The following is a 15,451-nucleotide window of genomic DNA, read 5'->3' as shown; positions in this document are numbered from 1 at the left end:
CCACGTCGGGCTCTCTGCTCAGCGGGGAGCCTGCTTCCCCCTCTCTCTCTGCCTGCCTCTCTGTGTACTTGTGATCTCGCTCTCTCTGTCAAACAAATAAATTTTAAAAAAATCTTTAAAAAAAAAAACCACATTGAGATACCACCTTACACGTTAGAATGGCCAAAATTAGCAAGACAGGAAACAACATGTGTTGGAGAGGATGTGGAGAAAGCAGAACCCTCTTACACCGTTGGTGGGAATGCAAGTTGGTGCAGCCGCTTTGGAGAACAGTGTGGAGATTCCTCAAGAAATTAAAAATAGAGCTTCCCTATGACCCTACAATTGCACTACTGGTTATTTACCCCAAAGATACAGATGTAGTGAAAAGAAGGGCCATGTGTACCCCAATCTTTATAGCAGCAATGGCCACGGTGCCAAACTGTAGAAAGAACCAAGATGCCCTTCAATGGATGAATGGATAAGGAAGATGTGGTCCATATACACTATGGAGCATTATGCCTCCATCAGAAAGGATGAATACCCAACTTTTGTATCAACATGGACGGGACTAGAAGAGATTATGCTGAGTGAAATAAGTCATGCAGAGAGAGTCAATTATCATATGGTTTCACTTATTTGTGGAGCATAACAAATAACATGGAGGACACAGGAAGATGGAGAGGAAATGGGAGTTGAGGGAAATTGGAAGGGGAGGTGAACCATGAGAGACTATGGACTCTGAAAAACAATCTGAGGGTTTTTTTTTTAATTTTTTTATTTTTTTCAGCATAACAGTATTCATTATTTTTGCACCACACCCAGTGCTCCATGCAATCCGTGCCCTCTACAATACCCACCACCTGGTGCCCCCAACCTCCCACCCCCCACCCCTTCAAAATTCTCAGATCGTTTTTCAGAGTCCATAGTCTCTCATGGTTCACCTCCCCTTCCAATTTCCCTCAACTCCCTTCTCCTCTCCATCTCCCCTTGTCCTCCATGCTATTTGTTATGCTCCACAAATAAGTGAAACCATATGATAATTGACTCTCTCTGCTTCAATCTGAGGGTTTTGAAGGGGCGGGGGGGTGGGAGTTTGGGGGAGCCAGGTGGTGGGTATTAAGGAGGGCACGTATTGCATGGAGCACTGGGTGTGGTGCAAAAACAATGAATTCTGTTATGTTGAAAAGAAATTTTTTTTTTTTAAAGTCATGTGGTCTGTGCTTCTGGGTTAATTATCCATGACTTTCTTTTTTTTTAAAAAAGATTTTATTTATTTATTTGACAGAGAGAGAAAGATCACAAGTAGGCAGAGAGACAGGCAGAGAGAGGGAGGGAAGCAGGCTCCCTGCCAAGCAGAGAGCCCGATGCCGGGCTCAATCCCAGGACCCTGAGATCATGACCTGAGCCAAAGGCAGAGGCTTAACCCACTGAGCCACCCAGGTGCCCCGCTGAAAAGAAATTTTTAAAAAATGCAAACAAAAAAAAATTATTTGGTGAACATATAAGCTTAATAAAATCATATTCTGAATAAGAAATTCCATTAACTTGGGACGCCTGGGTGGCTCAGCTGGTTAAGCGGCTGCCTTTGGCTCAGGTCATGATCCCAGCTTCCTGGGATGGAGTCCCACATGGGGCTCCTTGCTCGGCGGTGAGCCTGCTTCTCCCTCTGCCTCTGCCTACTACTCTGTCTGCCTGTGCTCGTGCTCTCTCTCTCTCTCTCTCTTTCTCTCTCTCCCTAGCAAATAAATAAATAAAATCTTAAAAAAAAAGAAAGAAAGAAAGAAAGAAATTCCATTAACTTTAATTGAAGCATTTACTTTCCAGGAAAAAAACACCCTAATTTAAAAAAGGAAAGTAAAAAAAATAAGTAAATAAAAATAAAAATAAAAAAAGAAAGTCAAAGGCATTAATGGAAAACAGAATTACCACTTACTTCTGTGTATTCATCAAAAGTATGATCTTCTGCCTGAAAACTCTCTATCATCTTATCTGCAGTTCCATCAAGAAGCCAATTGTATTTTTCAACTGAAAATTAATAATCTAATTTAAATTCAATAATAAGACCCATTCAAAATAAAGTGCTTTTTGATATGACTATGGAAAGAAGCAGACTATTTAATCAAATATTATTAATGGAGAATTAAATGTATTAATAGGGATAGAAAAAATAGACTTAACAGGAAAACCAGGTTAAATATGGCATTTTAAAATAAAGATAATAGGGGCGCCTGGGTGGCTCAGTGGGTTAAGCTGCTGCCTTCGGCTCAGGTCATGATCCCAGGTCCTGGGTTCGAGCCCCACATAGGGCTTTCTGCTCAGCAGGGAGCCTGCTTCCTCCTCTCTCTCTGCCTGCCTCTATGCTTACTTGTGATTTCTGTCAAATAAATAAATAAAATCTTAAAATAAAGATAATAGTGTATGCATTGATCTTACAATAACTTAGAGGTTCAGATAAGCCAGTTAATAGAAGATTTTGATTAAGAAAATGTCAAATAACTATCTTGACCCCATACACACTTAAAGAGACTGTAGAACGAGCTGCAGTCTCTTCAAAACTATTCTTCAAAATTATCTTAATTTAAACCTTGATTTAGCTTTCTCCTTATTCCAGCATCTCTTCTATCTGCTTTTTTGCTTTATTACTCTGCTCCTGTTAACATTAACCCTTTGGACTAAACAACAGAATTCAAATTTGATTCTGCCAAAAGCCATGCCAATGCTGACTTCTGGCTCTTCTTTCTTTTTTCATGACAGCCCCAGACAACCAAATACCTAACTAATTTCCACCAAAAATAAAAATGGTATTCTTTTATGATAAGAGGTGTAATATTACATATATGATATATACCGTATGTCTCATAATGTTTTCTTGCGCCTTCTAAGTTATGATGTATTGCCAACTTCAGTGTAGTAAGAGCCCATTCTAACACATGTTCAGGAAGTTGTGTGTCAAGATTTACAGTTGGTGAAGTTCCTGATAGCCAAGAAGGAACTGTTTGGACATTCTAACAAAAATTAAAATGACAGTTTATGAAATAAATCTCTATTCAATTTGTCTATACATCGATCTTATACAATATTTTTAAACATTCTGTTCAGATTTCAGTGGTCCAAAAAAAGATAACCTAATGCAAAATCATGATTTAAAATTGTATAGTTTGGGGCACCTGGCTCAGTCGATTGAGTGTGCAACTCTCGATCTCAGGGGTGGGGAGTTTGAGCCCCATGTTGGGTGTAGAGATTACTTAAAAATAAAATCTTAAAAATAATAAAATAAAATAAAATTGTATAGTTTGTAGTATAATATAAAAACCTAAGTTGAGTTAGTTTTCTATCATTCAACAAGTATTTATTGAATTACTATTATGTCTAAGTGATTATACTAGAAAGTAGAGAAAACAAACATGAGAAGGATCTAGTCCTTAAGAAGCTCACAACTATGTAAGGAAGATGGAATGGACACATAAATATCAATTCCTAATGGTAATAAAAGTTCTAAGAAGGAAAACATCATTTTTAGCCACTTTCTAATTTAAAATTACTTAGAGGATGGAAATAAAACAGTTGTAACATTTTATGCACATGTCCACTTTATGGTTTCAACATCATTTAAAATTTTGAAAGAGACCCATATAAAGACCCATATAAAGAAACCAAGTGCATAAGGATGGCAGAATACCTGTAGAGCTTCAGTTATCCGCTCTACCAAACCCAAAACAACATCTTCCAAATCTTGAAAGGTAGGATAAAATTCCATTTTATCATCATCAAATGTTAGTTCCATCTTAAATATTGGCAGCCCACGTTGATCTTCTTGGTCAAAGAGTTTCACAAATCCCTCTACAGTTCTCTTTAAGAAATCCTTTAGCTGCATGATATCATAAATTATTACTTTAGAATGTACAAATCCAACCTTTAGTTCAAAATCAGTGCTATTATGGAATAGCAACAATCTTAATATGGCAACTAGAATTTCCCACATTCTTTAGTCACTCTTTCCCTGACACAGAAAACATTTCAGAAAACTAAACAGCATGGTGAAGACTAATGGGAGGAGAGGCTGGACACCTGAGGGTAAGGATGTTATGAAGGGACATGCATATGAGGTGAGGGACAGTAGTATGCTAGAATTATCTCCTAGTGTCAACTGTTAAATATTCAAAACTTCTATGAGCCAGTTACTAAACCTTGGATGACTGAAAATCACCATGGTGGGAATATTTACACCAGGAAATTGGCAAACGCTACAAATTAGGACTTTTCTTCCCCAGCCTCAACACCGGATTTCCAGCATATCACTAGGTGAGGGTGAAGCTACTGGAACTTCAAAATGTGCACAGTAAGTTACCAAAGGATAAATAATATATCCTTTTTTTTTAAGATTTTATTTATTTTAGAGAGATGGTGGGGAGGGGCAAAGGGAGAGAGAATCTCAGGCAGACTCCACACTGAATGCAGAGTTGGACCAGCGCTCCATTTCACAACCCTGAGATCATGACTTAAGGTGAAACCCAGCATAGAATGCTCAACTGACTAAGCCACCCAGGTGCCCCCAAATAATGCATTTTTATGTAGAAACCAGCTATTGGAGGGGCACCTGGGTGGCTCAGTGGGTTAAGCCGCTGCCTTCGGCTCAGGTCATGATCTCAGGGTCCTGGGATCGAGCCCCGCATCGGGCTCTCTGCTCAGCAGGGAGCCTGCTTCCTCCTCTCTCTCTGCCTGCCTCTCTGCCTGCTTGTGCTCTCTCTCTGTCAAATAAATAAATAAAAAATCTTTAAAAAAAAAAAAAAAAAAAAAAAAGAAACCAGCTATTGGAAATTTAGCCAAGCAGATAAATACAGGTCTAAAACCATCTTCAAAATGTTATTCATCTCTACTTCTTATCAAATAATTATAGTTCTCTGAAGAGGATAAAGGTAAAAAGGAAACATTGTATATTAATTAATTACAGGGTTATATACCAGATATTAAATGTGTCCTTCTAAGGGTATATTGAAAAATTTATGGAATCTTTGGAGATATTTTCTAAAAGGGAAAGTTTTTTTTTAAGATTTTATTTATTTATTTGACAGAGAGAGAGATCACAAGTAGGCAGAGAGGCAGGTGGGGAGGGCGGGGGAGCAGGCTCCCTGATGAACAGAAAGCCCAATGCGGGACTTGATCTCAGGACTCTGAGATCATGACCTGAGCCAAAGGCAGAGGCTTTAACCTACTGAGCCACCCAGCTGCCCCTAAAAGGGAAAGTTTTTATTCAAAATTATTTTTTTTAATTGTATTCCCACAATGGCAAAAATTTAAGAAGCCCATAAATATAAAATTAATATAAATTAATATTTTCTTTAAAGATGATCAATTCCATTTCAAGTCAAGATTTTACTGAGAAAAAAATGAGAATCAACCAACTTGTGATTTCATATGTTCAAAAATGTATTAGGGTAGTTCTTTGTTAATATTCTCCAATAAAGCTGTGGATAATTAGTTCATAGACTTTCAGCATGAGCCCAGTAATTATTTATAATATTGACACATACTTCTAGATTTTCTTTTCATTTTAGATTGCTTCAGATATTGCTTCAAAAATGAAGTATTTTTATGCTAAACTAATTTAAATAAAAATTATGGTAAAAATATTTTTCTTACCTTATTTCAAAATAATTACCTAGTGTTATGTCTAAATAGAATCTTATTTAAAATAATAAATTAAAACATCAGTTTTAAATTCAACACCCCAAAAATGAATGATCCAATTAAGAAATGAGCAGAAGACAAAGACATTTTTCCAAAGAAGACATAATGAAAATATGCTCAACATCAAGGATCATCAGAGAAATACAAATCAAAACTACAATGAGATATCACCTCATACCTGTCAGAATGGCTAAAATCAAAAACATAAGAAACAACAGCTGTTGGGGAGGATGTGGAGAAAGGGGAATCTGGCACTGTTGGTGGAAATGCAAACTGGTGCAGCCACTGTGGAAAACAGTATGGGGGTTCCTCAGAAAGTTAAAAATAGAACTACCCTAGAATGCAGCAATTGCACTATAAGGCATTTATCCAAAGAATAAAAAAAACACTAATTTAAATGGATACATGCACCCTGATGTTTATAATAGCATTGTCTACAACAGTCAAATTATGGAAGCAGCCCAAGTGTCCATAGACAGATAAAGACAATATGGTGTATGTATGGGGCGCCTGGGTGGCTCAGTGGGTTAAAGTGGGTTAAAGCCTCTGCCTTCGGCTCAGGTCATGATCCCAGGGTCCTGGGATCGAGCCCCGCATTGGGCTCTCTGCTTGGCCAGGAGCCTGCTTCTCTTCCTCTCTCTCTGCCTCTCTCTCTGCCTGTCTCTCTGCCTACTTGTGATCTCTGTCTGTCAAATAAATAAATAAAGTTTTAAAGAAATTTTTTTAAATATTAAAAATTAAAAAATATGGTATATGTATGTGTGTGTATATGCATGCATGTATATATAGTGGAATATATACATGATAGACTATTACTCAGCCATAAAGAAGAAGGAAATCTTGCCATTTGCAATAACCTGAATGGAGCTAGAGAGTATAATGCTAAGTGAAATAAGTCAGTCAGAGAAACACAGATACCAGATACCATACAATTTCACTCATCTGTAGAATTTAAGAAAAAAAACAAATGAGCAAAGGGGGTAAAAAGAGAGGCAAACCAAGAAACAGACTCTTAACTATAAAGAACAAACTGATGGTTGCCAGAAGGGAGGGGTGTGGAAGAATGGATTAAATAGATGATGGGGATTGAGGAGGGCACTTGGCAGGATGGGCACTGGGTGATGTATGGAAGTGCTGAATCATTATATTGTACATCTGAAACTAATACAATACTGTATATTAACTAACTGGAATTTAAATAAGAACTTAACAAATAATAAAGTAAAACAACAAACTAATCTTATTAACATTATTATTTCAGATGTATAGAACAAATTTACCTGATTTGACATAAGTGTGGAAACACAGTTATAGAATGCATCCAATTTTTCAGGTTTGATGGCATCTAGAGTTTCCTTCTTGGTAAAAAGACTTATAACCTTTGGATACCATGTGCTCATTATTTTCTCTTCTGCCTTTCTAGCTTGTATTGATAGATCATTTTTCAGTGATTCACAATCAATTGGCCCTTTAGCTCTATTTATGAGAAAAGTAAAAACGATTTAAAGCAAATGATAAATGTTGGTCTTCATACTTATTTAAAAATAAGATAAAATTTTTTTAATCTAAAGAAAATTTCACAAGACTTATCAGTTTTAAAATGTATACAGTCAAAATGTAAAGACTCAAGTAGGAAACATTCAAATCTTAAATGTTAATTAATAAATAGGAGATTTTACCTAATCCCCGTTAAATCTAGCAAAACTGAATTGGAAAACATCGTATAACCAAGATCCAGCAATATTTTCATAGTTGGATGAACAATATGCAAATTAGCTGATATTTGATTTCTTGTCTGCACATAGCTGGAATGCCAAGGATTAGAATAATCCAGTCCTCTGGAAAAGCAAAACACCATATCAAACAGGATTCAAACAACAGGCTCTAAATTTTAGGAAGTAAAATTATGACATGGAATTAGTATAAAGCAAGAGAAGAGGAAAATATGGTCAGCAATGGAAGCTTTAGGAGACATGCATGTAATAAAAATGCATCACAAAGATCTTGAAAGCACATTATCTTCAGAGAGGACAGAGACACTTGTGGGTAAAGCAGACTGATGAGCCAGGAGGGAGTGCCCTGCTAACTTCCACTGTGCTCTGGCCCAGTTACCTTGGGTAGAGATAAATGAACTCAGTCCTTGGGACTGGGGAGAAGGGATGAAGAAATCTGTCTGGCATACACCAAAGATTACTTAAGGCTAAGGTGACCTAAAGTTTCCGTAAAGGTTCCCCTAATTGTGTAAACAGCAAATAGACAAGTTCAGAGCAAGGATAACTTCAGGGGAAAAAAAAAGAACGGTAGTGTTATTTTTTTAGATATATTCAAAATACCTTTGAGCTTCACAATTCTAGACTTAAATATAAGATCAGCTTATTTTCAATCTGTTATCAAAATCTAGATGCAATTCTGTTTTTAAAGTAACTTACTGGGGCATCTGAGAGTCTCAGTTGGTTGAGTCTCCAATTCTTGATTTAGGCTGGGGTCATGATCTCGGGGTTGTGGGAACAATCTGAGCATTGGGCCCCATGCTGGGCAGGGAGTCCTCTTGGGATTCATTGTCTCTCTCTCTCTCTCCCCCACCTCTGCCCCTCCCCCTACTCATGCACTCACTCTCTCTCTCTCTCTCTCTAAAATAAATAAATAAATCTTAAACTAATAATAATAATTTACTCACTCAGGGGATTTAGGTAAAGGGCCTCCTTCATCTTCAAGCCATTTAACTGGAGGTTTCACAAGAACACTCCTTACTAAAATAGATATATATATTAATATTTCTTGAAAACCTTTGCAAGTCCTACTCAAACAAAAGTTTCTAATTTTTGATATTGAAGAATATAGTTTATTGAGCATTAAAGTGAGTAGAAGAAACAATTCCTTTATTTGAAAAAAAAATCAAGTTCTTGGTACTGGTTTGGTATTATTTTGGGTGTGAATTCAGATAGAGTAAAGCTTTAAGTTTTTGGTTTTTTTGCATTCTATCTACTAAAAGTCCACTTAAGAAAACTTATTCCAGGGACACCTGGGTGGCTCAGTCAGTTGAGCATCTGCCTTTGGCTCGGGCCATGATCCCAGGGTCTTTGAATCGAGTCCCTCACAAAGCTCCTTGCTCAGGGGGGAGCGTGCTTCTCCCTTTCCTCTGCTCCCCCTGCTGTGTGCTTGCTCTCTCTCTCTCTCTCTCTCTGACAAATGAGTAAAATCTTAAAAAAAAAAAAACTTATTCCAATAAAAATTGTAAATGTTAAATCTCTAATAAACTTCCCTAAATACAGTAATATTTTTAATAATTCTGTAAACAGGGGCGCCTCGGTGGCTCAGTGGGTTAAAGCCTCTGCCTTCGGCTCAGGTCATGGTCTCAGGGTCCTGGGATCGAGCCCTGCATTGGGCTCTCTGCTCAGCAGAGAGCCTGCTTCCTCCTCTCTCTCTCTGCCTGCCTCTCTGACTATTTGTGATCTGTCTGTCAAATAAATAAATAAAAATCTTTAAAAAAAATTCTGTAAACAATATAACTACACCCATAAAGACAAAGAGAAAAATCAAAAAGTTATTAGCTAATAAGCACATAAAAATTACACAAAGTTCCCTTGAGTTACAAAGATTCTGACCAGATAATAAGCTCAAAATAAAAACTTTTTTAAAAGTAGATTTCATTTTTTTAAAAGGAATCTCTACACCAAACATGGGGCTTGAACCTACAACCCCAAAATCAAGAGTTGCACACTCTACCGACTGAGCCAACCATGCATGCCTCAAAATAAAACTTTAAATTAAAATAATGTCTAAGAAATTCATATAGCTAAATACATAAATATTCATTATTCATATTTCTACTTTTGAATAGGAGGGGTGGAGAACAAAAGTCAAAGAAGCTTGACATGTGTTAAATGCTACTTACCCAGATACCTCTTCATGCTGTTTTCAAAGTCACTTGACACCTCACTTATGAGAATTTTCATGAGTTCTTCTCTTTCTTTCCCTTCCTTTAAAGACTCAGGTATCAGCATTAACATGTGATCCAGCCATTCCTGCTGAATAGGTACTATAGGACTGCTTTCTACACACTGCTTCATATAAATATAGTTTAACTGAGAATATAATAAGAAAAAATTAAGTGTTCTTTTTTTAACATTTTAATTTTATTTTTTTTTCAGTGTTACAAGATTCATGGTGTAGTATTTCAGTGTAACTCCTGAGCTCTGTCTATTCAAGACAACATTTTTTTTTCAGAATAGAAGTATTCTGAAAAAATAACGTTTTCAGAATAAAAAACCTTTACCCAAAAGTATGACCTACAAAGAAAACTTTTTTTTAAGTGCTCAGTTTATATTTATTGAATGAATAAGAATTAGAAATTGGGACCAAAGAGTGGGCTAGGGAAGCTGGGTGCGCCCATGTGTTATCCACTCAAACATTGAGATATTTAGCATTAATCCACTAAACAGTCAGAAATTGGCAACTATGAACCCTAGCACATAAAACAACCAAGAATGACAGGAAATAGCACAATAAATTATGGGTGAATATTATTAAATATTTTAGAATATTTAATCAAACTGATTATTTTAAAATATTACCAAGATGGTTCCCTCCCCAATCTGCATGTTACACTTGAGAAAACTAATCTTTGATAATCCCTTCACTCAAACCAGGGTTGAAGCCTAAGGTTTTCTGTATTAAAATACATATAAATGCAAATCCATCAGTATCTTAAACATACAATAGAAATGAATTAGGTTGGGGCGCCTCTGCCTTCGGCTCGGGTCATGATCCCAGAGTCCTGGGATAGAGCCCCGCATAGGGCTCTCTGCTCAGCAGGGAGCCTGCTTCCTCTTCTCTCTCTCTCTGCCTGCCTCCCTGCCTACTTGTGGTCTCTGTCTGTCAAATAAATAAATAAAATCTTTAAAAAAAAAAAAGAAATGAATTAGGTTGTCTTTAATATTTAAGAGTGTACTATGAGTTTAACATGCAAGCTTGCTGGGACTTTCTGAATAGGAATACAGTATTATAAAACAAAAAATAAATAAAGTCTCATCTAGGGAAAAATATTACCTTCTTGTGGGCAATATGTGTGTGGTTTAAAAGGAGAACAGAATAATGGTTAAGAAAAAAGAAAGAGGAGAAAAGGCGATAGGTTATGGATAAGAACAGAAATGTAACAGCTAAATGAAACCAGAAGAAACAGAGAGGGGCTCCAATATAGCATACTCAAGTGGTGGGGCAAGAAAAGAACCAATTTAATCTGGAGGGAGCCATGAGAATAGAGTAAGAACTAACTGGTCACCTCCAGGATAGTGTGAGATAATCACAAAATCAAATTGATTTAGGCAAACCAGAGCCTCAAGCAGGAAAGGACTCTGGTTTCCTGGAGATTAAGAGAGGGGACTGAAGGGAATGGAGAGCCTGGGGTAATAGAACAAACAGAAGTTCATAGCCTCAAAGGTTTCAAATAGGGAAATCTAAAGAGTAACAGGAATTGGGAAGAGGAGAAAGGGATTATTTAGAACATTTATATTGGGCAAAGGACTCTAAGCAATATAGACCTCCACTTCTGATGGACATCAACAACACAAGCTGGTGTCCCTGCATTTCATGTCACGGTTCCATGGCTAACCTGTGATCACAACCACTCTGCATCCTGGATGAAAGCAGTCAGGGCTGGAGGAGAGAGCCCTGCCAAGGAAGAGAAGGCAGGGTGGCAAGCCTAGAGGTTCTTTCCACTGGACCTGTACGTGGTGGCAGCCAAAATGAATTTCTAGCAGGTAACATGTCATATACTTCATAAAAGGGGCTTTGTAGATGAATGTAGATGAGGGAACTAGGTACAAAATGCAATCCCTCAGCTTTTCATACCAGGAAGAATAAATCATGCTCTCTGGAGCCCCTTGTATGAACTATAAATTCACTGGAGGTCAGGTGTCTGGACAGGTGTCTGGGCAGGAAAACATTTTGCTCTGGCTTTTCAAAGAAACCATTTTATATTTCTCTTTTTTTATTATTTTTTTAATTTATTTTCAGCATAACAGTATTCATTGTTTTTGCACCATACCCAGTGCTCCATGCAATCCATGCCCTCTCTAATACCCACCACCTGGTTCCCCCAACCTCCCATCCCCTGCCCCTTCAAACCCCTCAGATTGTTTTTCAGAGTCCATAGTCTATCATGGTTCACCTCCCCTTCCAATTTCCCCCAACTCCCTTCTCCTAACTCCCGTTGTCCTCCATGCTATTTGTTATGCTCCACAAATAAGTGAAACCATATGATAATTGACTCTCTCTGCTTGACATATTTCACTCAGCATAATCTCTTCCAGTCCCATCCATGTTGATACAAAAGTTGGGTATTCATCCTTTCTGATGGAAGCATAATACTCCATAGTGTATATGGACCACATCTTCCTTATCCATTCGTCCGTTGAAGGGCATTTTGGTTATTTCCACAGTTTGGCAACCGTGGCCATTGCTGCTATAAACATTGGGGTACAGATGGCCCTTCTTTTCACTACATCTGTATCTTTGGGGTAAATACCCAGTAGTGCACCCCCAAACTACTAGAACTCATACAGCAATTCAGTAATGTGGCAGGATACAAAGTCAATGTACAGAAATCAGTGGCTTTCTTATACACTAACAATGAAAATACAGAAAGGGAAATTAGAGAATCGATTCCATTTACTATAGCACCAAGAACCATAAGATACCTGGGAATAAACCTAACCAAAGAGGTAAAGGATCTGCACTCGAGGAACTACAGAACACTCATGAAAGAAATTGAAGAAGACACAAAAAGATGGAAGACCATTCCATGCTCTTGGATCGGAAGAATAAACATTGTTAAGATGTCTATACTGCCTAGAGCAATCTATACTTTTAATGCCATTCCGATCAAAATTCCACCAGTATTTTTCAAAGAGCTGGAGCAAATAATCCAGAAATTTGTATGGAACCAGAAGAGACCCCAAATGCTAAGGAAATGTTGAAAAACAAAAATAAAACTGGGGGGCATCACATTACCTAATTTCAAGCTTTACTACAAAGCTGTGATCACCAAGACAGCATGGTACTGGCATAAAAACAGACACATAGACCAGTGGAACAGAGTAGAGAGCCCAGATATGGACCCTCAACTCTACGGTCAAATAATCTTCGACAAAACAGGAAAAAATATACAGTGGAAAAAAGACAGTCTCTTCAATAAATGGTGCTGGGAAAACTAGACAGCTATATGTAGAAGAATGAAACTCGACCATTCTCTTACACCGTACACAAAGATAAACTCAAAAGGGATAAAAGACAGGAGACAGGAATCCATCAGAATCCTAGAGGAGAACATAGGCAGTAATCTCTTCAATATCAGCCACAGCAACTTCTTTCAAGATATGTCTCCAAAGGCAAAGGAAACAAAAGCGAAAATAAACTTTTGGGACTTCATCAAAATCAAAAGCTTCTGCACAGCAAAGGAAACAGTCAAGAAAACAAAGAGGCAACCCACGGAATGGGAGAAGATATTTGCAAATGACAGTACAGACAAAAGGTTGATATCCAGGATCTATAAAGAACTCCTCAAACTCAACACACACAAAACAGATAATCATATCAAAAAATGGGCAGAAGATATGAACAGACACTTCTCCAATGAAGACATACAAATGGCTATCAGACACATGAAAAAATGTTCATCACTAGCCATCAGGGAGATTCAAATTAAAACCACATTGAGATATCACCTTACACTAGTTAGAATGGCCAAAATTAGCAAGACAGGAAACAACATGTGTTGGAGGGGATGTGGAGAAAGGGGAACCCTCTTACACTGTTGGTGGGAATGCAAGTTGGTGCAGCCACTTTGGAGAAGAGTGTGGAGATTCCTCGAGAAATTAAAAATAGAGCTTCCCGGGGCGCCTCGGTGGCTCAGTGGGTTAAAGCCTCTGCCTTCGGCCCAGGTCATGATCCCAGGGTCCTGGGATCGAGCCCCACATCGGGCTGTCTGCTCCGCAGGGAGCCTGCTTCATCTTCTCTCTCTCTCTCTCTCTGCCTGCCTCTCTGCCTACTTGTGATCTCTGTCTCTCAGATAAATAAATAAAATCTTTAAAAAAAAAAATAGAGCTTCCCTATGACCCTGCAATTGAACTATTTCTCTTTATTTTTGATGAATTCTTGCCAAATTAATGTTCTCTGTATACTTTTCATTTTCTCAAGGCAAAACAAAGACCCTTTGTTTAATTTATTATTCCTTCATTCAACAAATATTAATTCAATAAATATCCACTCTTCCAGGAAACAAAACAAAGCTCCTGCTCTCTTGGAGAATATATTCTGGTATAATAGCAGCATAATTTTATAAATTCTCCCATAAGAATAAGTAATAAAACAAAAATAGACAAGAACAAACAGAAAGATAACACTTAATCTTGGTAAAGATATTTTAACATGAAAATTTCAGCTTGTCTCAAAATTAATTTAATGTAATCCCAAGAAAAATACCTGCATACCTGCTTATAGAACTATTGAGTCTCAAGTTCATGTGGAAAAAAAAACATGTGATAATAGCCAAGAAATTCCCGAGAAAGAATATCTACAAGGGAGAACTAGCCTTAGGAAACATTAAAACATATTATAAAGTCTCTCTAATTAAAACAGTGTGGTACAGGAGCCTGGATAGACAAACTAGTGGGAAAAAAAAGAAAGTCGGGAAATAGGCCCAGTATGTAGGAAAATATAGCATATGACAAATGTGGTATATCAAATCAGCAGAACAAAGATGAAGATTTTTAAAAATACTTCTGGACAACTGGCTAGCCATTTGGAAAAAGAGAAATTTAATTCATACCTTCCACCATACACAAGAGTAAATTCCAAATATATCAAGAATTTAAATTAAATGATAAAAACTACACAAGGACAAAAAATGGATAAATTCTGCCGTAATTGAAGGTAGAGGAAAACTTACTAGCTATGATTTAAGTTCTAGATACAAAAAAGAAAAAATGACTGACAAATTCTGACTACATAAAAATTAAAATGTTTTCATGGCAAAACAAGTCACAATAAAAATGACCAAAAGACAACTGGCAATCTGGGACAAAATATTTGCAACATATATCTCAAAGTATAAAGAATGTTTAAAAATGTAAGGGATAGGGCGCCTGGGTGGCTCAGTGGGTTAAGCCTCTGCCTTCGGCTCGGGTCATGATCTCAGGGTCCTGGGTTCGAGGCCCGCATCGGGCTCTCTGCTCGGCGGGGAGCCTGCTTTCTCCTCTCTCTCTATGCCTGCCTCTCTGCATACGTCTGATTTCTCTGTCTCTGTTTCAAATAAATAAATAAAATCTTTTAAAATAATAATAATAAAAAAATAAAAATGTAAGTGATAGATGAAATTTGAGGACATTATGCTGAATGAAATAAGCCAATGACAAAAAAAACACAAATATTATATAACTCCACTTATATGAGGTATCTAGGGTAGTCTGATTCATAGAAACAGACAATAGAATGGTAGTTGCGAGGGCCTGAGGGAAGAGAGAAATGTGGAGTTGTTTAGTGAGTACAAAGTTTCACTTTTACAAGAGGAAAGGTTCTGGAGATTAGTTACACAACTATGTGAAAAAACACCACTGAACCATATACTTAAAAATGGTTAAGATGGGGACGTCTGGGTGGCTTGTCAGTTGATCATCCAACTCTTGGTTTTGGCTCAGGTCATGATCTCAGGGTTATTGGATCAAGCTCAGCACAGAGTCTGCTGAGATTCTCTCTTACCCTCCTCCCTTGCCCCTCCCCCTGC

The 15,451-nt window shown here is 37.4% G+C and overlaps 1 protein-coding gene across 6 annotated transcripts in view; it reads right to left on the bottom strand.

Annotated features, from left to right (window-relative positions):
* DNAH12 (dynein axonemal heavy chain 12) overlaps positions 1–15,451 on the bottom strand; it is a 224,768-nt gene that overhangs the window by 183,956 nt on the left and 25,361 nt on the right. For all 6 annotated transcript variants that reach the window (XM_047691438.1, XM_047691441.1, XM_047691430.1 and 3 more), the window contains 7 exons: positions 9,566–9,755; positions 8,348–8,420; positions 7,350–7,508; positions 6,951–7,146; positions 3,662–3,850; positions 2,831–2,987; positions 1,916–2,007 (listed from right to left, as the gene is read on the bottom strand). In XM_047691438.1, the coding sequence (XP_047547394.1) occupies positions 1,916–2,007; positions 2,831–2,987; positions 3,662–3,850; positions 6,951–7,146; positions 7,350–7,508; positions 8,348–8,420; positions 9,566–9,755 (1,056 nt within the window). The remainder of the gene's footprint in view (positions 1–1,915; positions 2,008–2,830; positions 2,988–3,661; positions 3,851–6,950; positions 7,147–7,349; positions 7,509–8,347; positions 8,421–9,565; positions 9,756–15,451) is intronic.

The sequence above is a fragment of the Lutra lutra genome, chromosome 1, assembly GCF_902655055.1.
Source record: "Lutra lutra chromosome 1, mLutLut1.2, whole genome shotgun sequence".
NCBI lineage: Eukaryota > Metazoa > Chordata > Mammalia > Carnivora > Mustelidae > Lutra > Lutra lutra.
The sequence above is the reverse complement of the archived record's forward strand: the minus strand, read 5'-3'. Positions and strand labels throughout refer to the sequence as shown.